Source organism: Lethenteron reissneri, chromosome 64, assembly GCF_015708825.2.
Source record: "Lethenteron reissneri isolate LAM-NWPU_2019-01 chromosome 64, ASM1570882v1, whole genome shotgun sequence".
Classification (NCBI taxonomy): Eukaryota; Metazoa; Chordata; class Hyperoartia; order Petromyzontiformes; family Petromyzontidae; genus Lethenteron; species Lethenteron reissneri.
Window position 1 is genome coordinate 6,698,503 of NC_083842.1, and position 27,543 is coordinate 6,726,045.

A 27,543-nucleotide genomic window follows, 5' to 3' on the forward strand; every position below is an offset into this window, starting at 1 on the left:
GGGGACCGATTTTCTGGCCAAAATGCCCATTCTAATTAGAATTAATGAGAACTGCATTGAATTACCGGAAGGCCGTAAAATTGCGTTTTTGCCGTCGCTCTGGGGGCGACCTGCTCCTGTCGCCCAGGTGCAGGCGTTGTCCGAGGTGTCTGTTGATATTCCACTTGGCTCACAGATGCTTATTCCTTTGCGTTATCGGAAGCCTGTACCTGGTCGTCAAGGAGCGATTGGTGTTTTGTTGTCTCCGTCCGCCACTATCACGGGTGGATCAGCGCTGGTTGGGGCACAAACTATTGTCCGGCCAGACCAGCGGCCGTTTTTACAGGTGCTTAACGCGGGTACCGAAAGCGTGTGTGTGCCGGCGGGTACCGTTGTGGCACATGCCACTACTGCGTTTGCAGCTCAGGATGATCTGTCCAGCCGGGGTTTTGTTGCAGGTGTTTCGGGCCCCGGAGCTGCAGATGATCGCTGGATCGCTGAATTGTGTGGGGAGAATTCTGCTCTTTCAAGGGAGCAACGTTGTGCGATTCGTAAATTATTATTGAGCTATTCCGACGTGTTTAGCTCCGACGATTTGGACTTGGGACGCACCTCGTTGCTTTACCATCACATTGACACAGGGGACGCTGCCCCTATTCGGTTGAACTCGCATCGGATGAGTCCGGCTGAGCGAGAGCATGTTCGGGGGGCAGTGGATGACATGTTGGCTGCGGACATAATATCTCCGTTTAACAGCCCATGGGGTGCGCCTGTTGTTTTGGTCAAGAAGAAAGATGGCAAATTGCGATTTTGTGTAGATTTTCGTAAATTAAATAAAGTGTCGGTGGCAGATGCGTATCCCCTGCCGCGTATGGACGACTCTCTCGATGCCTTGTCGGAGGCGAAGTTCTTTTCAACGCTAGATCTCTCTTCGGGTTTCTGGCAGCTTCCCCTTGATGAGTCCTCGCGAGAAAAGACTGCTTTCCGTACGCCGCAGGGGTTATTCCAATTTAACTGTCTTCCGATGGGGTTGAATGCGGCCCCTGCCACTTTTCAGAGGTTGATGGAGTTGGTATTAACGGGGTTGCAGTGGGAGACATGCCTGATATATTTAGACGATATTATCGTCTTCAGCCGCACATTTGACGAGCATTTATCGCGGTTGGAGGCTGTGTTCACCAGGATGCGTTCTGCTAATTTGAAATTTAAGCCTAAGAAATGTCACCTGCTGCAACACTCCGTGCGTTATTTGGGGCACATCGTCAGTGCGGATGGGGTGGCCACAGATCCGGATAAAACTGCGTGTGTCCGTGACTGGCCAACCCCTGCCACGGTGGGGGACGTGCGTCGGTTTTTGGGGTTCGCCTCATATTATCGGAGGTTTGTTCCAAATTTTGCTACGATCGCAAGGCCTTTGCATCTCCTTACGGGAAAGGGACACAAATTTGCTTGGGGACCGCCAGAAGAGGTGGCGTTTCGAGGCCTACTCGATCTATTGGCTACGGCGCCGACGTTGGATTATCCGGATTTTGAACATCCCTTCATTCTGGATACGGACGCGAGTGACACGGGCATTGGGGCGGTGTTGTCTCAGTCCAAAGGTGGTGTGGAACGCGTGGTGGCATATGGTAGCCGGGTTTTGTCTCCCGCTGAAACCCGCTACTGCGTCACACGCAGGGAACTTTTGGCTATTGTTTTTTTTCTCCGCCAATTTCGACCGTATCTGTACGGTCGTTCGTTTATTGTTCGCACGGATCATGCGGCCTTGCAGTATGCCCTTAAGATGGACCAACCATCCGGCCAGCTGGCGCGGTGGTTGGACACGCTGCAAGAATTTTCCTTCCAAATTCATCATCGGAAGGGTGTGCATCACGCTAATGCGGACGCACTTTCCAGGATGCCGCAGCGATCCCCTTGCGCGTGTGCGTCGGGGACGCATAGGTGTGGCCCGATTCAGCACCCCCCTCAGCCTGTCGCGCTGGCAGTCGAAGTGCCTGAGGCTCCGCTTGAGCCGGGGCCGGCTGATGGGGGACCGGCTGATGGCATTTTACATCTCCCGAGGTCTGTGTGGATTCGGGAGCAAATGTTGGATGAATCTTTGGTAACGTTACGTAAGCGGCCTGTGAAGGGGAGTGAGGGAATCTGTGCGGGGGGTGTGCCGGAAACCGCTCTCCGTGATGGGTTGCTGATGTGGAGGGAAGGGATACAGGAACGCTGGCGTCTTGTTGTACCGGCATCATTGCGGTACGAATTGATTAGGACTCTGCATTGTGACACGCTTTTACATCTGGGGGTGCAGAAGACCCTATTGACGCTGCAGCGAGATTACTATTGGCACGGCATGACGACGGATGTCGTCGGGCACGTTCGTGCGTGTCCCGATTGTGCCCGCCGTAAGCCACCTAAACATCCATATGTGCCGCCGATACAATCTATCCAGGTGTCTCGAGTTAATGAGTTGGTAGCGTTAGATATTTTGGGACCCTTTCCGCCATCCGCTAGGGGAAATAAATATTTGCTGGTAGGGGTGGAGTATCTCTCCCGCTGGCCGATGGCCTGGCCATTGCCTGACCAGTCAGCGGCATCTATCACAGACGCCTTTCTATTTGGGTATGTTATGGATAAGGGGGTGCCGGAGAGACTCCTTACAGACCAGGGCCGGAATTTTTCGTCTAAATTGTTGGGGGAGGTGTGTGCGGCTCTTGGAACAAAGAAAATTCGGACATCTCCCTACCACCCACAAACGGATGGTATGGTGGAACGGCTAAATCGCCATGTTGTGCCATACGGTCAGTGAAAAACAATCGGATTGGGATTTGCATATCCCTGGGGTGCTTTCAGCGTACCGGATGACGCCGCACGCGGCTACAGGATATTCGCCGTTTTTTCTTATGTACGGTCGTGAAAACGTACCGCCGATTAATGTACAGTTGGGGACCGGAGCGAGGGGACCTGCTAAGCCTCTTCCTGATTATATTCAGGACACCGTTCGCCGAGTCACTGTGGCGCGGGAAGGGGCCCGCATGGCTACGGCCAAAGCCCAGGCTCGGAACGAGCGGTGTGCGCGACGTTCAAAAGGGGAATGCCCCTGGAAAACGGGGGACCTGGCCTGGCTCCATTGCCCACAGGTGCGGCCAGGTACCTCTCCTAAGTTACATAAACCATGGCAAGGGCCGGTTCGCCTCATCGAGGTTCCCAACCCACAATCGGCGCGTGTTCGGTTTGGATCTCGGCGTTGGTTCGTCCACACATCTCGGTTGAAACCATACGTGGCCCCTCGACCTGATGCGTCATCTCCTGAGATTGCCTTGCCGGGGTCTGTTGCTGCCGACTCGCCCTTGCCTGTGCCTGCTGACCTTGCAAGAGCGCCTGTCGTGCCTTTTACAGACGAGCCGGCCTTGACGCGGCAGGGGAAAGAAGACTCAGCTCGGGGTGCGCCTACCACGGCTGCGGAACCTTTGAGGCCCGCAGCCCTTCCAACCCCGCCGCGGACGCGATTGCGGGACGCCTCTGATACTGCGCCTTTGAGAATAGGGGACCGGGACGTTGCCAGGCCTCCAATAGCGACAGACGAACTTCAGCCTGTCGCTCTTAAAACCCTGCCACGTTCCCGCTCGGCGGGAGGGCCGCCAACCGTCCGGGACGGTCCGGCGACCCGCACCCGCTCAAAATCCCTCACATTTCGTTAATTATTGTGTTGTGTTCTTGTTCTTTCGGTATTTTATTGTGTGTTCTGTGTCCTTTTTAGTAATCGGTCGTGTTCGCTCGCATTGCTTGTTGGAGTTGTGTTCAGCCAAGGTCGGCTGGATTTTCTCTACGGGGGAGGGTGGTGTAATGCGGGCGTAAACGACCTCCCGGAAGTGACGTCATGGGGGGAGGAGTTACGTCACGTGGGGGAGAGGGTTCAGGGCTATAAGGGGAGAAACCGGAAGCAGTAGGGGAGTGAACGGAGACTGGGAAAGTGTGAGGCCACGCAGGGCGGGGTGTGAGAGAGAGAGTGGCGAGATCGCCACACACACGGACCACGAGGATCGGCACCGTCGGCCAACGGTGACCGACCCCCGGGGCAGCAGGAGCAGCGAGGAGGCTGCAGAGAGCAGCGGGTCTGCAAGGGAGGAGTTGGGCAGCGGGAGTCTGCACGTCGAGACAGCAGCGGGGCTGCTAAGAGGGGCTACGTGAGCGACAGCAGCCTGGGGCTGCAGAGTGAAGAGTATATAGAGGAGTGAGGGGGCTACGTGAGCGACAGCAGCCTGGGGCTGCAGAGTGAAGAGTATATAGGGGAGTGCCGTGAGGGAAAAGAGATCGAACCCAAATAAAGGACACAGGACAGAGAGAAGCGTCCGAGTCTTTTATTACAGATATGCTAGTGTTGTCATTGCACTGATCTGGCCCATGTCTTCCAATCACTCCTGCCCAGGTATTAATGCCATGACTCGGATATTAATGTACAATAGCATTTTAATTATTAAAACATATATATGCTTGCAATGTATGATGCACATTTTATCTCAGTATGAATCTCCAAATTAATGCATTATCTATAACCCCCCGCCCCCCTCTCCATCGTCGGGCACAGTATGATGACGCATCTCTTCCGACCTGCGAAATGTTGACTGAAACAAAATGCCCAAACAAGCTTGAGGGCGCCAAGTGCAAATCCAGCACGTGGAACGCGAACATCCGATTCAATGACACTGGGTCAGGCATCAAAATGATAGATCCTCCTAGTGACATGAGCAACAACGTTGGCGAGAAGACGTTGAACAAGAGCTTTTCAGGAGACTGCTGTAACACAAGTCTAAGCATCAGCATCACAGACATAGCAGGGAACACACGTGTGTGCTCCTATGACATGAAGGTACCGTTGAAACTACACTACGATATATATATAATGTTATATGCAAATTACATGCTATATTGAATTAGCCTAAAGGTGTTGAGAAAATTAACGAGTCAATGGTCAGTGGACAGATGAACTTCACTGTACAGGAAAACATCGGCGAACGCGGGGGGTTATGTTCCAAAAAAATTATGTGTAAAACTACGTCCGACAAATAATTGACCATATGGGAAAAATTAGGTTGTGGTCGTGGCTCTGAAATTATCACGCAATTCCTCTTTAACTTATTCTATATGATTTCCACCTTGTTATTGTGAGCAAGGATGCTAAGTCGCTCTCCATTTGTGTGAATACTATTTTACATCAACACAAAATCCTGTCTTAATTATTCCAATTTCCAAATACAGTGAAACCTCGGTATACGACCGCTTTGGAATAAGTCAAAATTGGTATACGTCATGTTTTTTCGAGAAAAAAATGTCTTGGGATACGACGTCTTGCTTGGGATACGACGCGTTTGCTAGAACTTGTATGGGTCGAGATGAGTCACCGTGTACAGTACCCGCGTATGCCCCGTTCACGACTGAGACAAAGCGAGAGGGGCAGGGTGGCATGGGGGAGAGGGGCGGGGGACGTTAGGGAGAGGGGCGGGGAACGTTAGGGAGAGGGGCGGGGGACGTGGGGGAGAGGGGCGGGGGTCGCGGCGGGCTGCCCCCATGGAGGGTGGAGCCCCGAGTCGAGGCGCGCGCGACGTGCGGGGTTGAAGCACGCCACGTGACAAGCGCAGCTGGCAGCAGCGCTGGTCACGTGGCTTCTGTATGCATATTAGTAATTAGTGTCTAAATTATTTTATACAACCCCATTAATGTATGATATGCCATGTAAAATATAATTCATTTTCCTCTGGAACGGATTATTTCCTTTCCCTTTATTTCTTATGCGAAAAATTCGTTTGGTATACGTCATTTTCGGTATAAGTCCTACCTTCTGGAACGAATTTACGACGCATACCGAGGTACCACTGCAATTGCTAGCCCAACACTCGCCCCTAACACTGTTATTTGAATAATAATGATTCACCATGTAGGCGTATGTATGACTGACGTCCTCATCGAATTCATGGCTATATGCATGTGGCAATTTGTGAACATTTGCGTTGTGCATGAGCGTGTTGCGTATGGGTTACACTATCATATAAAAACATACATAAGAGGTTTTTGGGTTAAACATACACTAAAAACAGACATCTTACCTATGTATAAATCGTTCTCACAGTCGATTCAATTACACCATAGTATCATCCAATGGATGCAGCGCTCTCACCTCTTGCAAGCCTAACAACTGCACTTTTTGCACGAAAGTCATCACTTTTCTCTGATTTTTCTCACTACAATCACCACCACTCAACTGACCTCAGGGGCCATGATTAAAAAGTGAGATCACATGATTGTGTTTTGAGGGAAGGTGGCGACGAGATGTGAAACCTCGGCATATACAGGCCAGTCCAAGCGGAATGCGTGCTACTTTTCGACACTGAGATGATAATCTTAGTAGCGTCAAACCACGTATAGCCAAAACATCACCCCCGTGTTCCGGAAAATAGACCTCGTTAAGAAAACCATGTATAGCTGTAACAAACATTCGATAAAGCCGCATTTGGCAATGTTTTCTCGGAGTCTCTCATGACAAGAACATGGACTTGAGGTCAATGCTCAGCTACTATTTAGTCCAGCAGTCCTTGCTTGAATCCGGCATTCACCTGTTTTGTAGATATGCTAGTGTTGTCATTGCACTGATCTAGCCCATGTCTTCCAATCACTCCTGCCCAGGTATTAATGCCATGACTCGGATATTAATGAACAACAGCATTTTAATTATTAAAACATATATATGCTTGCAATGTATGATGCACATTTTATCTCAGTATGAATCTCCAAATTAATGCATTATCTATAACCCCCCGCCCCCTCTCCATCGTCGGGCACAGTATGATGACGCATCTCTTCCGACCTGCGAAATGTTGACTGAATCAAAATGCCCAAACAAGCTTGAGGGCGCCAAGTGCAAATCCAGCACGTGGAACGCGAACATCCGATTCAATGACACTGGGTCAGGCATCAAAATGATAGATCCTCCTAGTGACATGAGCACCAACGTTGGCGAGAAGACGTTGACCAAGAGCTTTTCAGGAGACTGCTGTAACACAAGTCTAAGCATCAGCATCACAGACATAGCAGGGAACACACGTGTGTGCTCCTATGACATGAAGGTACAGTTGAAACTACACTACGATATATATAATGTTATATACAAATTACATGCTATATTGAATTAGCCTAAAGGTGTTAAGACAACTAACGAGTCAATGGTCAGTGGACAGATGAACTTCACTGTACAGGAAAACCTCGGCGAACGCGGGGGTTATGTTCCAAAAAAATTATGTGTAAAACTACGTCCGACAAATAATTGACCATATGGGAAAAATTAGGTTGTGGTCGTGGCTCTGAAATTATCACGCAATTCCTCTTTAACTTATTCTATATGATTTCCACCTTGTTATTGTGAGCAAGGATGCTAAGTCGCTCTCCATTTGTGTGAATACTATTTTACATCAACACAAAATCCTGTCTTAATTATTCCAATTTCCAATTACAGTGAAACCTCGGTATACGACCGCTTTGGAATAAGTCAAAATTGGTATACGTCATGTTTTTTCGAGAAAAAAATGTCTTGGGATACGACGTCTTGCTTGGGATACGACGCGTTTGCTAGAACTTGTATGGGTCGAGATGAGTCACCGTGTACAGTACCCGCGTATGCCCCGTTCACGACTGAGACAAAGCGAGAGGGGCAGGGTGGCATGGGGGAGAGGGGCGGGGGACGTTAGGGAGAGGGGCGGGGGACGTTAGGGAGAGGGGCGGGGGACGTGGGGGAGAGGGGCGGGGGTCGCGGCGGGCTGCCCCCATGGAGGGTGGAGCCCCGAGTCGAGGCGCGCGCGACGTGCGGGGTTGAAGCACGCCACGTGACAAGCGCAGCTGGCAGCAGCGCTGGTCACGTGGCTTCTGTATGCATATTAGTAATTAGTGTCTAAATTATTTTATACAACCCCATTAATGTATGATATGCCATGTAAAATATAATTCATTTTCCTCTGGAACGGATTATTTCCTTTCCCTTTATTTCTTATGCGAAAAATTCGTTTGGTATACGTCATTTTCGGTATAAGTCCTACCTTCTGGAACGAATTTACGACGCATACCGAGGTACCACTGCAATTGCTAGCCCAACACTCGCCCCTAACACTGTTATTTGAATAATAATGATTCACCATGTAGGCGTATGTATGACTGACGTCCTCATCGAATTCATGGCTATATGCATGTGGCAATTTGTGAACATTTGCGTTGTGCATGAGCGTGTTGCGTATGGGTTACACTATCATATAAAAACATACATAAGAGGTTTTTGGGTTAAACATACACTAAAAACAGACATCTTACCTATGTATAAATCGTTCTCACAGTCGATTCAATTACACCATAGTATCATCCAATGGATGCAGCGCTCTCACCTCTTGCAAGCCTAACAACTGCACTTTTTGCACGAAAGTCATCACTTTTCTCTGATTTTTCTCACTACAATCACCACCACTCAACTGACCTCAGGGGCCATGATTAAAAAGTGAGATCACATGATTGTGTTTTGAGGGAAGGTGGCGACGAGATGTGAAACCTCGGCATATACAGGCCAGTCCAAGCGGAATGCGTGCTGCTTTTCGACACTGAGATGATAATCTTAGTAGCGTCAAACCACGTAGAGCCAAAACATCACCCCCGTGTTCCGGAAAATAGACCTCGTTAAGAAAACCATGTATAGCTGTAACAAACATTCGATGAAGCCGCATTTGGCAATGTTTTCTCGGAGTCTCTCATGACAAGAACATGGACTTGAGGTCAATGCTCAGCTACTATTTAGTCCAGCAGTCCTTGCTTGAATCCGGCATTCACCTGTTTTGTAGATATGCTAGTGTTGTCATTGCACTGATCTGGCCCATGTCTTCCAATCACTCCTGCCCAGGTATTAATGCCATGACTCGGATATTAATGAACAACAGAATTTTAATTATTAAAACATATATATGCTTGCAATGTATGATGCACATTTTATCTCAGTATGAATCTCCAAATTAATGCATTATCTATAACCCCCCGCCCCCCTCTCCATCGTCGGGCACAGTATGATGACGCATCTCTTCCGACCTGCGAAATGTTGACTGAATCAAAATGCCCAAACAAGCTTGAGGGCGCCAAGTGCAAATCCAGCACGTGGAACGCGAACATCCGATTCAATGACACTGGGTCAGGCATCAAAATGATATATCCTCCTAGTGACATGAGCACCAACGTTGGCGAGAAGACGTTGACCAAGAGCTTTTCAGGAGACTGCTGTAACACAAGTCTAAGCATCAGCATCACAGACATAGCAGGGAACACACGTGTGTGCTCCTATGACATGAAGGTACAGTTGAAACTACACTACGATATATATAATGTTATATACAAATTACATGCTATATTGAATTAGCCTAAAGGTGTTAAGAAAACTAACGAGTCAATGGTCAGTGGACAGATGAACTTCACTGTACAGGAAAACCTCGGCGAACGTGGGGGTTATGTTCCAAAAAAATTTCCGTGTAAAACTACGTCCGACAAATAATTGACCATTTGGGAAAAATTACGTTGTGGTCCTGGCTCTGAAATTATCAACCAATTCCTCTTTAACTTATTCTATATGATTTCCACCTTGTTATTGTAAGCAAGGATGCTAAGTCGCTCTCCATTTGTGTGAATACTATTTTACATCAAAACAAAATCCCGTCTTAATTATTCCAATTTCCAATTAATTGCTAGCCCAACACTCGCCCCTAACACTGTTATTTGAATAATAGTGATTCACCATGTAGGCGTCTGTATGACTGACGTCCTCAACGAATTAATGGCTATGTGCATGTGGCAATGTGTGAACATTGGCATTGTGCATGAGCGTGTTGCGTATGGGTTACCCTATCATATAAAAACATACATAAGAAGTTTTTGGGTTAAACATACACTAAAAACAGACATCTTACCTATGTATAAATCTTCTTGGTTCTTTCGGTAAAGTCACGTAGAATGGAAATAATAAAATAATTAAAATAAAACATAATAAAATAATTCTCACGACGTTTCGGCCACAACGCAAGCAGCCGTCCTCAGGTGAAGAACAGGTCTATCGAGAAGACAGAGTCTGAATGACAACCCCAGGCTTGGAGCGTCTTTTTTAAGCTGGGTTGGAGGGGGGAGAGAGCGCCTTGACAAAATAATTTGCATATCAAGAGGAATTAAGCATATTTATGGGAAATGCAGATATGCGATTAGCACTACTTGTGAAATGCGTAGGAGGTTTGGCGTGGGGTTTAAAGTCATTATGCCCGTGCATTATGCAGGATTAGCAGCATCAAAGGGAGGGGGTAGGGGTAGCATTAATAAAGAGAAGAAATGTTAATAGTATGTATCTGCAGTAACTAAACCACCACGTAGACAGTTAAAGTATAAACTACATAGTATCATCAGTATACTAAATATACTCTTCAATAAGCTGAGCTACTAACAGTAAGTAATACATTACAATTCTACATCGCAAACAATATAATATGCTTCCAGCTAAACTTTATTCTCTTACATCACACGGGTATACCTCGTACTATATACTGCCATAGACAAACCCAACATTAAATTACATACTGTATTATTATAATACACCACCCTATACCTTATACATTGCAATATTACACTATGTATTATTCTACCTACCCTACTGTATATCACACTGCTGTATATTCACTATACAATTACGATACTATATATTAATTGTATAGGGTGGTGTATTATAATAATACAGTATATAATTTAATGTTGGGTTTGTCTATGGCAGTATATAGTACAGGGTATACCCGTGTGATGTAAGAGAATAAAGTTTAGCTGGAAGCATATTATATTTTTTGCGACGTAGAATTGTAATGTATTACTTACTGTTAGTAGCTCAGCTTATTGAAGAGTATATTTAGTATACTGATGATACTATGTAGTTTATACTTTAACTGTCTACGTGGTGGTTTAGTTACTGCAGATACATACTATTAACATTTCTTCTCTTTATTAATGCTACCCCTACCCCCTCCCTTTGATGCTGCTAATCCTGCATAATGCACGGGCATAATGACTTTAAACCCCCCGCCAAACCTCCTACGCATTTCACAAGTAGTACTAATCGCATATCTGCATTTTCCATAAATATGCTAAATTCCTCTTGATATGCAAATTATTTTGTCAAGGCGCTCTCTCCCCCCTCCAACCCAGCTTAAAAAAGACGCTCCAAGTCTGGGGTTGTTATTCAGACTCTGTCTTCTCGACAGACCTGTTCTTCACCTGAGGACGGCTGCTTGCGTTGTGGCCGAAACGTCGTGAGAATTATTTTATTATGTTTAATTTTTATTATTTTATTATTTCCATTCTACGTGACTTTACCTAAAGAACCAAGAAGATGAATCCCTGCAGTCACGAAAGCTTTAAATCGAAATTTATATATAAATCGTTCTCACAGTCGATTCAATTACACCATAGTATCTTCCAATGGATGCAGCACTCTCACCTCTTGCAAGCCTAACAACTGCACTTTTTGCACTAAAGTCATCACTTTTCTCTGATTTTTCTCACTACAATCACCACCACTCAACTGACCTCAGGGGCCATGATTAAAAAGTGAGATCACATGATTGTGTTTTGAGGGAAGGTGGCGACGAGATGTGAAACCTCGGCATATACAGGGCAGTACAAGCGGAATGCATGCTACTTTTCGACACTAAGATGAGAATCTTAGTAGTGTCAAACCACGTGTAATGTGAGCGTAAATGGGGTTGTTGCTGGCCTCTGGTTTAATCACGCGGCCCGGGGCATTGGGGGGCGGAGCCTGGTCTGCGGGGCGTGTGGGAGGGGCCACTGTTCACCTCGGCTCCAATGGGAGGCGAGGTGAATGGGGGCGGAGCCAGCAGGGTAGTATGGGAAGGCCGGATCTGACGATCCGGGAGGCGGGAGTCAGGGTCATGTGGGGGGAATGGATATAAGTGGGAGCCCGGAAGAGATCGGGGCAGTCGGGGAAATTAAGAGGCTGAGCCACGTCGGGTGGTGAGGAAAGATCCACGCCATCGGCCACGTGGCCGAAGGACCTCAGCACGCCGTCGGCCAGCGGTGTGCGGAGTGCGGTAATAGAGGAGCTAACGGAGGAGCGTGCGGGGCACGCGAGAGAGAGCGTGCGTGGCACGCGAGAGGGAGCGTGCGCGGGGCGCGCGCGAGACAACACTGGTCCGAGAGGAGGCCAGTGGGGGTGCGGAGAAGAACCTGAATTAAAGACAAACGGAGACCAGCATCGCCTGACGGAGTCTTTTATTACACACGTATAGCCAAAACATCACCCCCGTGTTCCGGAAAATAGACCTCGTTAAGAAAACCATGTATAGCTGTAACCAACATTCGATAAAACCGCATTTGGCAATGTTTTCTCGGAGTCCCTCATGACAAGAACATGGATTTGAGGTCAATGCTCAGCTACTATTTAGTCCAGCAGTCCTTGCTTGAATCCGGCATTCACTTGTTTTGTAGATATGCTAGTGTTGTCATTGCACTGATCTGGCCCATGTCTTCCAATCACTCCTGCCCAGGTATTAATGCCATGACTCGGATATTAATGTAGAATAGCATTTTAATTATTAAAACATATATATGCTTGCAATGTATGATGCACATTTTATCTCAATATGAATCTCCAAATTAATGCATTATCTATAACCCCCGCCCCCCTCCCCATCGACGGGTACAGTATGATGACGCATCTCTTCCGACCTGCGAAATGTTGACTGAAACAAAATGCCCAAACAAGCTTGAGGGCGCCAAGTGCAAATCCAGCACGTGGAACGCGAACATCCGATTCAATGACACTGGGTCAGGCATCAAAATGATAGATCCTCCTAGTGACATGAGCAACAACGTTGGCGAGAAGACGTTGAACAAGAGCTTTTCAGGAGACTGCTGTAACACAAGTCTAAGCATCAGCATCACAGACATAGCAGGGAACACACGTGTGTGCTCCTATGACATGAAGGTACCGTTGAAACTACACTACGATATATATATAATGTTATATGCAAATTACATGCTATATTGAATTAGCCTAAAGGTGTTGAGAAAATTAACGAGTCAATGGTCAGTGGACAGATGAACTTCACTGTACAGGAAAACCTCGGCGAACGCGGGGGTTATGTTCCAAAAAAATTACGTGTAAAACTACGTCCGACAAATAATTGACCATATGGGAAAAATTAGGTTGTGGTCGTGGCTCTGAAATTATCACGCAATTCCTCTTTAACTTATTCTATATGATTTCCACCTTGTTATTGTGAGCAAGGATGCTAAGTCGCTCTCCATTTGTGTGAATACTATTTTACATCAACACAAAATCCCGTCTTAATTATTCCAATTTCCAATTACAGTGAAACCTCGGTATACGACCGCTTTGAAATAAGTCAAAATTGGTATACGTCATGTTTTTTCGAGAAAAAAATGTCTTGGGATACGACGTCTTGCTTGGGATACGACGCGTTTGCTAGAACTTGTATGGGTCGGGATGAGTCACCGTGTACAGTACCCGCGTATGCCCCGTTCACGACTGAGACAAAGCGAGAGGGGCATGGTGGCATGGGGGAGAGGGGCGGGGGACGTTAGGGAGAGGGGCGGGGGACGTTAGGGAGAGGGGCGGGGGACGTGGGGGAGAGGGGCGGGGGTCGCGGCGGGCTGCCCCCATGGAGGGTGGAGCCCCGAGTCGAGGCGCGCGCGACGTGCGGGGTTGAAGCACGCCACGTGACAAGCGCAGCTGGCAGCAGCGCTGGTCACGTGGCTTCTGTATGCATATTAGTAATTAGTGTCTAAATTATTTTATACAACCCCATTAATGTATAATATGCCATGTAAAATATAATTCATTTTCCTCTGGAACGGATTATTTCCTTTCCCTTTATTTCTTATGCGAAAAATTCGTTTGGTATACGTCATTTTCGGTATAAGTCCTACCTTCTGGAACGAATTTACGACGCATACCGAGGTACCACCGCAATTGCTAGCCCAACACTCGCCCCTAACACTGTTATTTGAATAATAATGATTCACCATGTAGGCGTATGTATGACTGACGTCCTCATCGAATTCATGGCTATATGCATGTGGCAATTTGTGAACATTTGCGTTGTGCATGAGCATGTTGCGTATGGGTTACACTATCATATAAAAACATACATAAGAGGTTTTTGGGTTAAACATACACTAAAAACAGACATCTTACCTATGTATAAATCGTTCTCACAGTCGATTCAATTACACCATAGTATCATCCAATGGATGCAGCGCTCTCACATCTTGCAAGCCTAACAACTGCACTTTTTGCACGAAAGTCATCACTTTTCTCTGATTTTTCTCACTACAATCACCACCACTCAACTGACCTCAGGGGCCATGATTAAAAAGTGAGATCACATGATTGTGTTTTGAGGGAAGGTGGCGACGAGATGTGAAACCTCGGCATATACAGGCCAGTACAAGCGGAATGCGTGCTACTTTTCGACACTGAGATGAGAATCTTTGTAGCGTCAAACCACGTATAGCCAAAACATCACCCCCGTGTTCCGGAAAATAGACCTCGTTAAGAAAACCATGTATAGCTGTAGGAAGCATTCGATAAAACCGTATTTGGCAATGTTTTCCCGGAGTCCATTATGACAAGAACATGGACTTGAGGTCAATGCTCAGCTACTATTTAGTCCAGCAGTCCTTGCTTGAATCTGGCATTCACCTGCTTTTGTAGATATGCTAGTGTTGTCATTGCACTGATCTGGCCCATGTCTTCCAATCACTCCTGCCCATGTATTAATGTCATGACTGGGATATTAATGTACAATAGCATGTTATTACTTATATATGTGCTTGCAATGTATGATGCAGATTTCATCTCAATATTTATCTCAAAATTAATGCATGATCTATACCTGCCCCCACCCCATCCATGGGCACAGTATGATGACGCATCTCTTCCGACCTGTGAAACGTTGACCGAAACAAAGTGCTCAAACAAGCTTGCAGATGCCAAGTGCAAATCCAGCACGTGGAATGTGACCATCCGGTTCGATGACACTGGGTCTGGAATCAAGATGATAAATCCACCTGGTGACATGAGCAACAACGTTGGCGAGAAGACATTGACCAAGAGCTATTCTGGAGACTGCTGCAACACGGTGTTTAGCGTTGACGTCACAGATGTGGCTGGGAACTTGCGTGTGTGCTCCTACGACATGAAGGAATCTAAGACATCGGCAGGGTTTACTGTTTTCCATATTGGCATCTGGGAAATGGTCATATTGGCATTTGGCCTGGCCCTAAGTGGGATCACTATTGTGATGTGATTTCAAATGCTTTGACATGTGTAATGCAGGCAAGAAATTAGTTTTATTGTGGGAGAAAATACTGTTGTTCTCTTCATGTTTTGTGCTATTAATTTTGCCAACACAAGACCTGGAAATATATTCACACTAACTCAGCCAAGTATGGTGTGAGTGATAAATAAAACAGGGGGGAGTAACGTCTCCCCACGCTTAAATACTGGTCGTGGGGTAATTGTATGGGCTTGCTTTAAAATATATATTTTTTAATTATACTCTGCACTACTTTCATATTTCTGGTATATATAATGAATATGGATAGACGTGTTAATGTAGATATGATCAGCTGGCTATCTCAGGAGACTCGTGCCTATGAACCTGTAAACAGTTCATGAAAATCATGCTGCACTATTATAAGTGGTGGTTTACATGTTGCTTTTAGAGGTGATTGTGTTATTATGTGGTCCCATAGTTGGTTTGTTCACTTATCTAAATTAATTTTATGATTTGTAAATGTTACTTATTACGTTTTGGTGTCGGGATTTACATTCGGTTGTAAAATATTTCTAATAAAAAGTAAAGGGGGGTGGGGGCAGCTCATTGTAATGCGAGGGAGGCATATTTCATGAGCCAGGAAGATCCAATAAACATTTTAAGGGACTGTTGTTGTATCCCTTTTTTTAACGAGATGAAACGTGAGACATTGTCACATTTGCAACGGGAATATAGATTACGTCAAGAAACAAAGTAAAATATATTGTTTTAAATATCGAAAGTTAACTAAATGGAAACTGCATTTAAGAATGAATAAAATTAATACACTAAAATGTGGAAAAGGCTAAGGAAAATGCTACATTGCACTTAAAATATGTATATAAAACATGTATAATATATAACTTCAAGGAAACAAATTTGACTAGCTTAGGCAAGTAGAGTAATGCATACAGTTGCATAAAGTCATACGAAATACGACAGAAGAGTTTTGCTGGCTGGCTGTCTGGCTCGCGTGCGGGCATGAAAATTGTGCGTGCGCGGTGTTGATTTCACAGCTCAGAGCTGCGTGATGACGTCGCCCGCATCCCATAGCGTTGAGCTGTTGGTACGTGCTGACGTCACACTCCACAGCCACCTTCCACCCCTCCAACGTATCCCTTGCAAATGCGTGGGCAGTGCTAGTATTATTACGTAGTCGCAAAAACAGTCGATACAAATGTTTACGAAAATTTACTTAAAGCCTATTATATTTTTGTTCAAACTCAGATATGGAATTGAATTTAGACGCAATTTGAAGGTCAATTCCTTTGCGAAACGAGGGGCGTCAACCAAAATAATGCCAGGCTAAACCAATTTTTTTTTGCGCGAGGTACGATGCATTTAAAAAGGGTAGCACGCCTTAGATCGTGATGAATTGTATCTGGATACGAGCAACAAAGATGTGGCATTAACTTAAGTGTAAATTAACTGAAGATATTTCCCCCAATGCATTGCACTCCTGTTTGAGAGAGGCCTAAAACCAGACGTAGAATAAGATATCACAGCGATGGGTTGAGTAATTGGCATCAAGGATGAAGAGTAAAGTGGAATGAAAAGTGTTGCTTTACTGAGTCCAACACTGAGTTTAAAGCAGTACGTATTTGTTTGACCTGGCAATAGTTTAGAAGGCGAGGTGCCTCCATCTTCTGTTGTGTGGAATTTGGTCTACTTTTCCACGCTAACCAGGCGTTTTGGCCGAGGTGTGGATCAATTACCTCTGGTGTACCCATTTATATTGACAGGAGATGAAACAGAACCAGCGACCTCTGGATTGCAGTCTAGTGTGGTAATCATTACTTCATGACTGCCATCTCCGTTTCTCAGTTAAAAAGGTAAAATATTATATTGGTTACCAGGCATTTCTCTATATGTGTGGGAAACTCTTAACGAGGTTATACCCATTGTTTCCATTCGGTTATTGGTATTTCAAAAACTACCCTAGTTCAGAGTGCGGTGCATGAATGACTGCAACACCACTGCCCCAAACCCCCTCTCCAACACGCACACATGGTATGACTGTAGGTTATTGGCCTGTTGTCATAACATTTCCACTTGTAAACATGAGGTGGTGATGCACACCTGTAAACCGGCACTGGAGGCAAATGGTGGATTTACATAAAGGTTGCGAAACTACCTTCCCATGGGTGTTGAGGTACGTATACCCTGCCTTTCCAGGAGAAGGGTGGTACAGCAAAGTGTGGGCTAATCTCTATCTGTTCCATCTGTATGGAATAGTGTTCACCATTGCATGCATGGCATTTCTCTGATTTCCTCCCGCATCTATGAACACTCAGTGATTGGCTGAAACTACATAACCATAGGAACGTATTAGCGGTACACTGGTACACGGTATATAAAAACACTAATTTTTTGCAATAATTATTTACCCGCGATTCGCAACCCTGGTCATAAAATCTTGTGGGGCGCGTCAAAATCAGTTCTCGTAATGTCGAAGCAGTCGGAAGACTAATGTTATGAGCGGCTGAACACGACGTTATACAGTCTGTTGCCGTATAGCACCCAGCCTGATGGCTATTGGTTACATGTTGCAAAGGCAGATTTCACTCGTGCCCTAGTTTGGTCGAACAGTTCTTCGATTCAACGGACCCAAATCAATGGTCAATATTGACCTTTTCTAGCAAGTCTCAATAGACTGAAGTAACCTTAAAATCGTGTCAAACTTGGCGACAGGGTCAATTAAAGACTGATACACAGATTTTCGTATTAATTTTTAAAATTTTAGACTGTTTCATGAGGACCGGTGTGTTATGCTGCACTTGTGTGCCGCGAATACGTCCATATAGAGTACGGCAGGCGTTGGACAATTGCTGGCGCCGGCTCACTGCGTGACGCCTTGCTGCTGGTCTGTGGTTTCTAATGCCTCTGAGTCATAGTCTCTCTTCGTGAGTGAGCGAATTTTGTGTGCCTAACAAGCCGGATTCATATATTTAATGATGTTTTATCTGCCAATATACCTGTTTAGTGCCAATATTGAACTTTAAAAAAATACAAACTTAAGTCAAAGTACGGCTGCAATTATGAACAGATCAACGCTTCTCCACATTTATAAACAGTAACCCTCACACTGCAACATACAAGTTTGCAAGTTTGAATCTGCGATAATGCTTTCACGTAAGAGGTGACATTTTTTCATGTACAGTCTAAAAGTTTATATTGTCTCACTAATGCACGGAAAAATAAATGTGATGCAAATTAGAAGGGGAGTCAGAAAGGATGGCATGCACTCACCAAGATTATTCACAGTGACCTCCGACGATGTTTTCTGAAAGTGTGACTGGAGACATAAAAGCAGGCAGGAGACAATCATGGGCAGGGATAATATTAGCCATCACAGATATGCAAACACCATCATCAAAATAACGTCCGATGGGAATGAACGACTGCAAATTATAGAAAAATAAAATTTGCAAACAGCGGTCATATGTAACAAGATCCCTAGAGAATTGTAAATATTGAGATACAACTGGAAAACATAGCATAATATGTATATCTACGAGACGTATCGAAGGTGGACCCAGATGAACTAAGTTGACCCCTTCATCCACCAATGTAATGGTGTGCAGTGTTCCAATTACAACACAACCGCAATAACAAGGCGCCAACCGGTAAACTGGTAACAGTTTTCAGAATAGATTACTGGCTGCAAAGTCCAGGTACCGGTAACGGTTTGCAGATTAATGTTAGTAATGAATGCACCGATTGGCAAGCGCAAAAGTACACACTGGATGACGGACAAAATAACATTTCTCTCGTTTCTTATTTAAAAGTAAAGATGAAATCCTGCAATTTCTTGCTTGCTTGCTCAGGCCACTCCTGGTAGAACAGCCCCCACTAAAGCGAGCTATAGGTAGTTTTCAGTTTGCTCTTCTTCGCTGACCAGACATCTTGGAATAGATGGGCGTAGCCAACACATTTCCCCACCACACGTGCCCTGGCAATCGACTGTGGAACACCCATTTATATTTCTGGTTGGGCAGAGGCAGCGAATTTTAGAAACGTTCCGCATTGTTACAACTGCCACCCAGAGGGATTGAATCAAACCAGCGATCTAGTTGAATGTGCGTACCATTACACCAGCACCAAATTCTCATCATGTCCAAAGACAGAATCTGCAGGTGAATGTTTACAGTAGCCAGAAGCTGGAAATTTGATGTATTAACATTCACATGGGTTGTGATTGGACACACTGTCAATGTCTGCACCACAAGCATGTTCCCTACTTTCCTTCATTGACGCTCACAAGGCTGAGTGTGGTCATGCACGTTCATAAAGTGTTGAGGGTGAATTGGTAAATCATGCAGAGATAATGTGCTACAATGCCTTTCTGAATGCTCTTATCATCCCAATAAAATACATATAAAACACGTAAGTATTTTTTATTTAATTCTGTAATTTATATTTCTACAACCATTTATATTATTAATATTGTCTTGAAACCTATAGAAGCTTCCAATTATCACGTAGGCTTTTGCGACCAATATCATCCATAATACAGTGTTTTGGGGGTTAGATCGCGTAAATATATAAAAGTGTTGTTACGTGACAAACCTTCCTAATTTGCTGTGTGTGGTTGTGGCGGGTTTAATGACACATATATTTACGTGATATAACAAAAAAAAACCTGTATTATAGAAGCATCCATGATTACATATGTAGTGGGTATAAATGGAGAGAGAGGCTTCTCTGGAGGAAACACGTTTTATTATAACATTAATAAAACCTAACATAAAGGGGTAATGGGCCTTTCCACCCGATACACTACGGAGGTATCTCCTCCAGACTATCGTGCCCTCACACTGGTTAAGCTCAGCCCTAACATTGGTTAAGCTTTAGCCCGACCCTAGCCAGGGGTTCGGGTTCTGCCCTCCGGGCTCTTCTTTAGGGCGAGTCTTCGGGTCTTCAGTGGCAGCTCCAGGTCTTCAAGTGTTCAACAGCAGCCGGAAGGGAGGCGTGGCTCCTGGCCACGCCTCCCTTCTAGAACCTTCTAGAGGCATCTGGAACAGGTCCCGGGGTCCCCCAGTCCCCTTCTTTGGGGGCCCCACCCCCGGTACCTCCGGCCACTAGCCCTCCGGGTTCATCCGGGGTGCCATGGCTTCCAAGCGCTCTCGCCTTCAGGTGCTGGCACTGCACCCGGAGTGCAATGTCGCACAACAGCCGTGCTGTTGGTGGTGTGAGCAGCGTGTCCCCTGCAGCTTCACGCACAGGCTGGCCTTATGCGACGTGCAGTGGCATCCCGCGATGCCACTGCACATACATTACATTTGCCTGTTTATTTATTTAAAACGTGTCTGTCTTGAAAATAAATGACGCAAAAATGAACAACACATTTTTAAAGCATGTCATTGCGATGGCAAAGTCTGACCATTTTTTTTTTATTTCAGCAACATCTTTTTACAGCTACCGTTATAACTGTCACCAAATACATACTATTTTTAAAGGACCGAATAAATGTATATAGTACAGGCAATAAAATATAGAGGACCATATCATTTCAGCAAGGCAAGGATATAACAGTGACTAACGCACAATGCATGGTATTTTTTATGTTACACACACTTGGTTTGGCATGCAACATTTGCCTAAAATAGGGTGGGACCAGTAGAATAAAAACCCTTGCTGTTAGTAGCTCACTCATTCTTGTCTGTGTAGTTGCATGATATCGATTACATGGGAAAATAACTCAGCGGATAACGTTCACGTTGAGCTTTTATTTTTTTCGCATTGTCTTCGTGCTATCGTGTGTGTCGTTTTCTGCTTCCGCGTGTATCATTCATTTCAAGATAGGGCTTGCTGTCAACAACACCAAAAGGAGGACACACTGAGGAAAAAACGTAAGTATTCATCTAAGTGGCAGTGCATATAAAAATTCACTAACACCTCGTATGGCAATAAGGGCGTTACAGGACTTGTGTCGTTTTCCGTGTGCCTTTACTCTTCGGTGTCTTTATCCCCGTGTTATTTCCAAGGGCCTCTCTCTTTCTACATCTCTCTCATTTTGTCTCCGTTCCATTTCTTATTTTCCTTTCATGTGTCTTTACGTGTGTCTCATGTTGTGTATTTTCCCCATCTCCTGTGTTTATTTGCCTGTCTCTTAACTCGTGTCTTTAATTGGACTCATCGAGTTTCTCTCAGCCCCTCTCTTCCAATGTCTCGTCTCCTCGTTGTTCTTCTCCTGTGTCCCTTCTCTTGTTAATCTCCTTGTGTCTTGACTGTGTGTGTAGAGACTGCAGAGTTAATGTATATAATCGTTACGTATTTTGTTAAAATTTGTGAATCAAAGTATGGGAGGGGTCTTGAATATATAATATTTATTTTACAGTCATATTGATTTTACAATCCAAGCTATGAGATGGGTGTGAAGATACAGACTTTATCTTGTTATATATACTCACAGAAACATGGGGAGAGAAAGGCATAGGTAGAGAGAAACACACGGAGACACATGGAGAAAAACAGTGTTTAGAGACACAGGATAGAGAGACTTCCTGCGACCCTCCCTGATTAGCTGTTCTGATCGCCTATTTAACAAATACCAGTATATGTGACGTTATGGATAAGACGATTGTTCATGACAATTTATATCACTTTGCATCCTAGTAAAACATCGGACAAGATGAACAACTTTTTAAATTAGAGCATTGCCAATATGGAGATAACATTCAAACCTGTAACTGACGACAAACCTGTATCTATTTGGTGTTTGAACATCTTAACACCTGTTTTATTACCAGAAAGGGTAAAGCCTATTTTTATTTTTTTCATAATTTTGACACCGGCAAAAAGGGCCAATAGATATACAGTATAACTGCCCAACCCGAGCTATGAATACTTTGATACTTGCATTGCCTTTGTACTGTACACCTTTTTGCGTTCTCTGGTCTAACACTGATGAAACAAGGCTAGAAAGGAGGCTGCCTATGGTGTCGGCCTATCAATTTCAAAATCCATGCATATATTATCAATTATAATTATAAAATGTGTACAATTATTGGAACATTTAACGTTTCTCAACTTTATATGAATACATTTTCATTGAAATAAGCAGAGTTGGTTTTGCTAATTCTTATTAGTAACCCAGTGAATGGTCACTGTGCTGCGACTATCAAATTAATACAGTTTCATCAAACGTGGCTGTCTCGTTGGAGCTCAGGATCTCAGCGGTGCCCGTTCAGTTCTCTGATCTTTGAGCCACCCAGCCACCTCTGAGGCTGAGTGGAATTATAATTTACTCGCATTTTAGTTTCAAATGGACGGATGTTTTTAATAATTGAGCAAAGAAAACAGGGTTTAATCAACTTAACTCAAAATTCTGTATAACCAATTAGTTATATAAATACATATTTCGCAATTGTAGGCCTAAACCGTTGCTACCGACTAACCACATGCATTTTGTAATGCGACCCAACATGATGCTTATATTTAACATACGTACGTATGATAAAATCCTATTTTAACTCATCACGTCGAACACTGTGTCTCGGTGTATAGATGCGAGCGAAGGGAGTGGTGGGGCTGCTGCTGGCTCTCTCCTTGTTGGCCGGACAAGCAAATGGATTCTTCCCGAAAAAATGGCTGGCCTCCTTTGCATCGATTTTCGCAAAAGAACGCACTATTAGTCACGTGCAAATGACCACTACAGCTATCGAGGTGGTGGTGGAAGAAATGGCAAAGGTACCAATAGATGCTTGGTTAAACAAAGATTTGTTAAGGTCTTGTGAAGCTAACTACAACTGTATCTTCCCCTATCCTGAGCTGTGCAAACTGCTGACACCCCTTGATGAAGTTCAGACAAACCACTTTCCTGTTTTCATCTGCCTTTACAGTAATTGCGTAATGTCTAGTTAATTAGCTTGATCATAACTGTTGTATTCTGCAATATGTTTTCCTTACACATTTGCAAATCACTCATTGCATGCTTTCTACATTTCCTATACATTCTACACCCCAGTCTTACACGAGACTTCCTCAAAGCATCTCTTTCTCAATCTGATTGAAAGATAAATTTTCGCTCATGTAAATAATGTTGTGGGTGTGTTTTAATTTGGTACACGTTAAAATGTATCTTCTCTCCAAAAGTCAAGCAGAGAGCAATAAACAGCCTTATTAACATAGATTATAGTTTGCACACTTCTTGAATTAAGCAAGGTTGTAAAAGCTTGAAATAAGAGAGGAATGTATGTGTAGTGATTACATGTTTTATTTCAAACATGCAAACATCCCTATGTACATCACATTTCAGGCACTCTAAAATGTAATTACAATTGAATCAATCAAAACATAACGGAACATGTATTTAGTAGCATTTTAAAGATAAAGATTCATATTAATTCGATGCCTTAATAGCATGGCATCTCAAAGTTCTTTACGAAATACAAAACTATGCGAATACACAAATCAGATAATCAGAACATTAGCGGCCGAGCCAAAAATAAAAGAACAATTAATGAGGGCGGTCATCAAAAAAAGGGTCACTGTGCACCTTTAACCTAACTAATAACCAACGAGAACCATTTGCTCGTAGGAAGCCTCCAACTTCTTAATTATGGCTGTTACTGCAACAGAAGAGCACAAGTATTCAGTGCAAGCGTTCTGAACGACGCTGTCTTCGCGAACGTGCAAATTATGACATTAAAGCACGCCAATAATGAAATAAAAATAGAATGTATTCAATTGCCTTTAATGATTTTCAAAGTATGTGATACATTTGACCATATGAGCTTAGCTTCTAGATTGTCAGCTTATTGCATAAGCATTAAGGTAGTGTGTCTGATTTTGGCTTACCAAGAGGGAATATCACTGTATAAAGTCACAATTCATCAGACATCTCTTCGATATGAGGTTCAATAGTTCTGTTATTTGTATGGTATATATATAGGTATTACTGTGGCATGATAATTGCTGCTATGTTTGATCTTTCTATATGTTTGGTTTTGACAATATACTCTGCACATATTCTTTGGGTCTTTCGGGAAAGCCCCGTAGATATAAAAAATAATGAAAATATCACGACGTTTTGATCGCAACACAAGCAATCGTCATCAGGTAAATAAAAATAAAGGGAGAGCTGCTAAGGCAGAATGTTATATAGGTTTGAGATGGGTGTAGCCCAAGGGTCATAATCAAAGTGGGCGGGGCTAGTGATGACATTTGCATGTAAATGTAAGATTGGAGAGTTATCTTCATGACGATGAACAGCGGAGGTGGCCATTGTATTGTGACAGATTAGCATGTCAATGTAAGATCGTAGAGCCACCGCCACATCGAGGAAAATGAGCCACGGTGGCTGTGTTAGTAAGACATTTAACCTGTTAATGTAAAATTGGAGAGCTACCTCAACAACCGCCATTCGCCACTAAGTGGCAGTGACGTCACCACGACGCTTGTGCCAGGCTATGTGCACCTTGAGGCCACGTGACGTGTCGGACGCCCGCTGGCAGGAGGTCACGGGGCAGACCCAGATGCCACGGGTCGACTGACTGAGACGACTGGCTGATGCACCACCTGTGACCCCTACTGTGCCAACTTGCTGTGCTTTAGCCACCCCATGCTCTGCTCATTGTTGTGAGCGTCGCTCCTCCGCCCTCTGTTGTTGTTGGAGGGCGACTGCCTCCAACTGCCCAGTAGTGTCCTTCACGAGCCTCCCCCACAGAGGCCGATCTTAACACCGCTGGTACCAGTCATCGGCAAGTCCGCACAGCTCCATATCCTCCTGTACCAAATCACTCCATCTGTTCTCTAGCCCATGCCACGCCCGTTTTTCCCCCTCGATCCAGCCGAACAAAATCTGTTTAGGCATGTGGTGGCTGGGCATGCGGGCTACATGACCCAGCCAATGCAGCATTGCCTGCCAGAGGATCTCACCGATGGGACTTTGTCCAGATCTTTCAAGGATTTGTGAGCTCCTCACACAATCCAGCCTGGTTAAATCCAGGATAGATCGTAAGCAGGCCAGCCTAAATGTTTCTAACCGGCAAAGATGTAACATTATGGGGGTCCACGTTTCGCAAGCATAAAGAAGGGAGGGAATAACGGTGGCCGAGAAGACCTGAAGCTTCGTGCGGAGCGAGAGACCAGGTAGCTTCCACACAGCGTTATGCAACCGATGAAAAGATAATGCCGTTCGACTGCTGTTAAACCGGAGCCGGTCATGAGCACACTGCCAAGGTATGGGGAACTCTCCACTTTCTCCACAACTGCCCTATCACCAATTGGGAGTTGTGGGGGTGCAAAATACCCAGGCAGGTGCTTAGTTTTTGGAGGGGCTGATGGTAAGGCCCCACCTCTTGGTGGCAAGCTCCAGGTTCAGCAGCAGTGCCTCCAACTCCTCCTCTGAGTGAGCAGCAATTACCAGATCATTGGCATACATTACGTGGTTGAGCAATAGTGAGCCAGCCCTTGACCGCACCCGGGCATCGATCAGCTTCCCCTTGCATCTGTACTAGATGGAAATTCCCCCGGTACAGCTATTGAAGGCTTCACAAACTACGTGGTCAGAATAGATGTTAAATGATATGGGAGCCAGAGGACATCCCTGTCGCACCCCGAGGTGTAGAGGGAATGGCTCTGACTCCTGGCCACGTAGTTTTACTCGGGCCCGTTCACCATCATGAAGGTTCTTAATGATCGTGCTCAGAGGATCAGGGACTCCGAAAGCACTAAGAACTACCCAGAGCCCAGACCTACTAATGGTATCATAGGCCTTGACCAGGTCAATAAAGCAGAGATGTAGGTCTTGTTGGAATTCCCTACACCTCTGCTGTAGCAGACGCACAGAAATAATGGCATCTCTGCAGGACTGCTCTTTCCTGAAACCGCATTGGGGTGCCGCAAGCCTTACCTCAGCGTGCCTAGCAAGGCAATGTTGGATAATCCTTGCCAGGACCTTTCCCGGCACACTGGGGAGTGAGATACCCCTGTGGTTGTTACAGTCTGTGCGGTCCCCCTTCTTAAAGAGGGGGATCACCAGGGCGGAACCCGTCCAGTGGTCCAGACTGTTGTTATGATGTCATGTAGGGCAGTCTGTGCACAAACGCCACCCTCCCTCAGCATTTCGCTTGGGAGATCATCTCTGCCCGGTGCCTTTCCTGGTCTCAGACTCTGGTTCGCCCTCAGTACTTCCTCAACAGATGGCACCTCAGCCAGCCACTCACAGGGGGTGACTTCTTCTAATATTTGAGGCACTGCAGCCTCAGCAGGGTCATCCCCACTTTGTCCCACATTGTTTTCCTGGCTGAGGGATTTCCCCTCCCCCAGGACCTCACAGAAATGCTCAGCAAATCTGCAAACCTGTTCCTGGAGGTCAGAGATTGGATCACCGTTCTTTCCCTTAATGATGGTAATAGGTGTGGCGTTGCAGGTTACTTTTTGATGGAATTAAAGAGCGATTTGTGATCGTGGGCCACTGAGGCAGACTCCTTCTCCTCAGCAACCTGCGACCACCACCCATCCTTGCAGCACATCACGGCTCTCCTAACCTCCAAGCAAAGGCTGCGGTAAACCTCCTCATTCTCCGACGTGGGATGCTGTAGCCGATGAGAGTGGGCCTGTCACTTTTTCTCAACCAACTTGAACACCTTCTCTGTCAGCCAGGGTCTCTGGGGAGGTCTGGACCGTGTACCTAAAGCAGCCATTGCAGCTGCATGAGCCGCAGTCCAAAACCTCGCCCATTTCCCCTCGACATCAGGAGGAGTGGGGGACGATGCCAACCCCAGCCACAAGCGATGATGATATTCTCGCTTGCAAGTTTCATCAGCTAGCAGAGACCATGCCACTAAAGGTTTAATTGGGGTCCTGGCTGTATATCCACTAACGGAGTGGAAGAATGGCAGGCGCATCTTACAGATGACAAGTCGATGGTCAGTGGGCAGATCAGTTCCACGGTAGGTCCTGGTGTCAAGGACATGGGCTCGTATCCACTGTTCCGTCACTACATAGTCCAGCAGATGTTCTTGCTTGGACCCGGCATGCATCTATGATGTGGTGTGGATGCGCCGATGCCACTTTAGCTAGCACCTGTGACAGGAGGTCATACAAGGCATCTTCCCTCCACGGATGTTCGTTTTCAGTGGGGGCATAAGTAATCACGAAAACTACTCCTCGACTTTGGTTGATAGGAAGGCGAGCCCAAAGTAGCCTGGGGATTACATCTTCC

General features: G+C 45.3%; 2 protein-coding genes across 3 annotated transcripts in view; both read left to right on the forward strand.

Moving 5' to 3' along the window:
* Positions 1–15,996, forward strand: part of LOC133358997 (uncharacterized) — an 89,595-nt gene extending 73,599 nt beyond the window's left edge. Inside the window, exons 17-21 of the mRNA XM_061577373.1 lie at positions 4,556–4,837; positions 6,807–7,088; positions 9,056–9,337; positions 12,734–13,015; positions 14,976–15,996. Of these exons, the coding sequence (XP_061433357.1) occupies positions 4,556–4,837; positions 6,807–7,088; positions 9,056–9,337; positions 12,734–13,015; positions 14,976–15,362 (1,515 nt within the window). The 3' untranslated portion in view covers positions 15,363–15,996. The remainder of the gene's footprint in view (positions 1–4,555; positions 4,838–6,806; positions 7,089–9,055; positions 9,338–12,733; positions 13,016–14,975) is intronic.
* Positions 15,997–16,695: 699 nt separating this feature from the next.
* The window catches only part of LOC133359205 (von Willebrand factor A domain-containing protein 7-like), a 47,761-nt gene continuing 36,913 nt past the window's right edge, over positions 16,696–27,543 (forward strand). Inside the window, exons 1-3 of one of the 2 annotated variants that reach the window (XM_061577629.1) lie at positions 16,696–17,203; positions 21,173–21,223; positions 22,881–23,063. In XM_061577629.1, the coding sequence (XP_061433613.1) occupies positions 22,881–23,063 (183 nt within the window). In that variant the 5' untranslated portion in view covers positions 16,696–17,203; positions 21,173–21,223. Of the gene's footprint in view, positions 17,204–20,841; positions 21,224–22,880; positions 23,064–27,543 lie in introns of those variants that run through there. The other variant, XM_061577628.1, reaches the window with a different exon arrangement.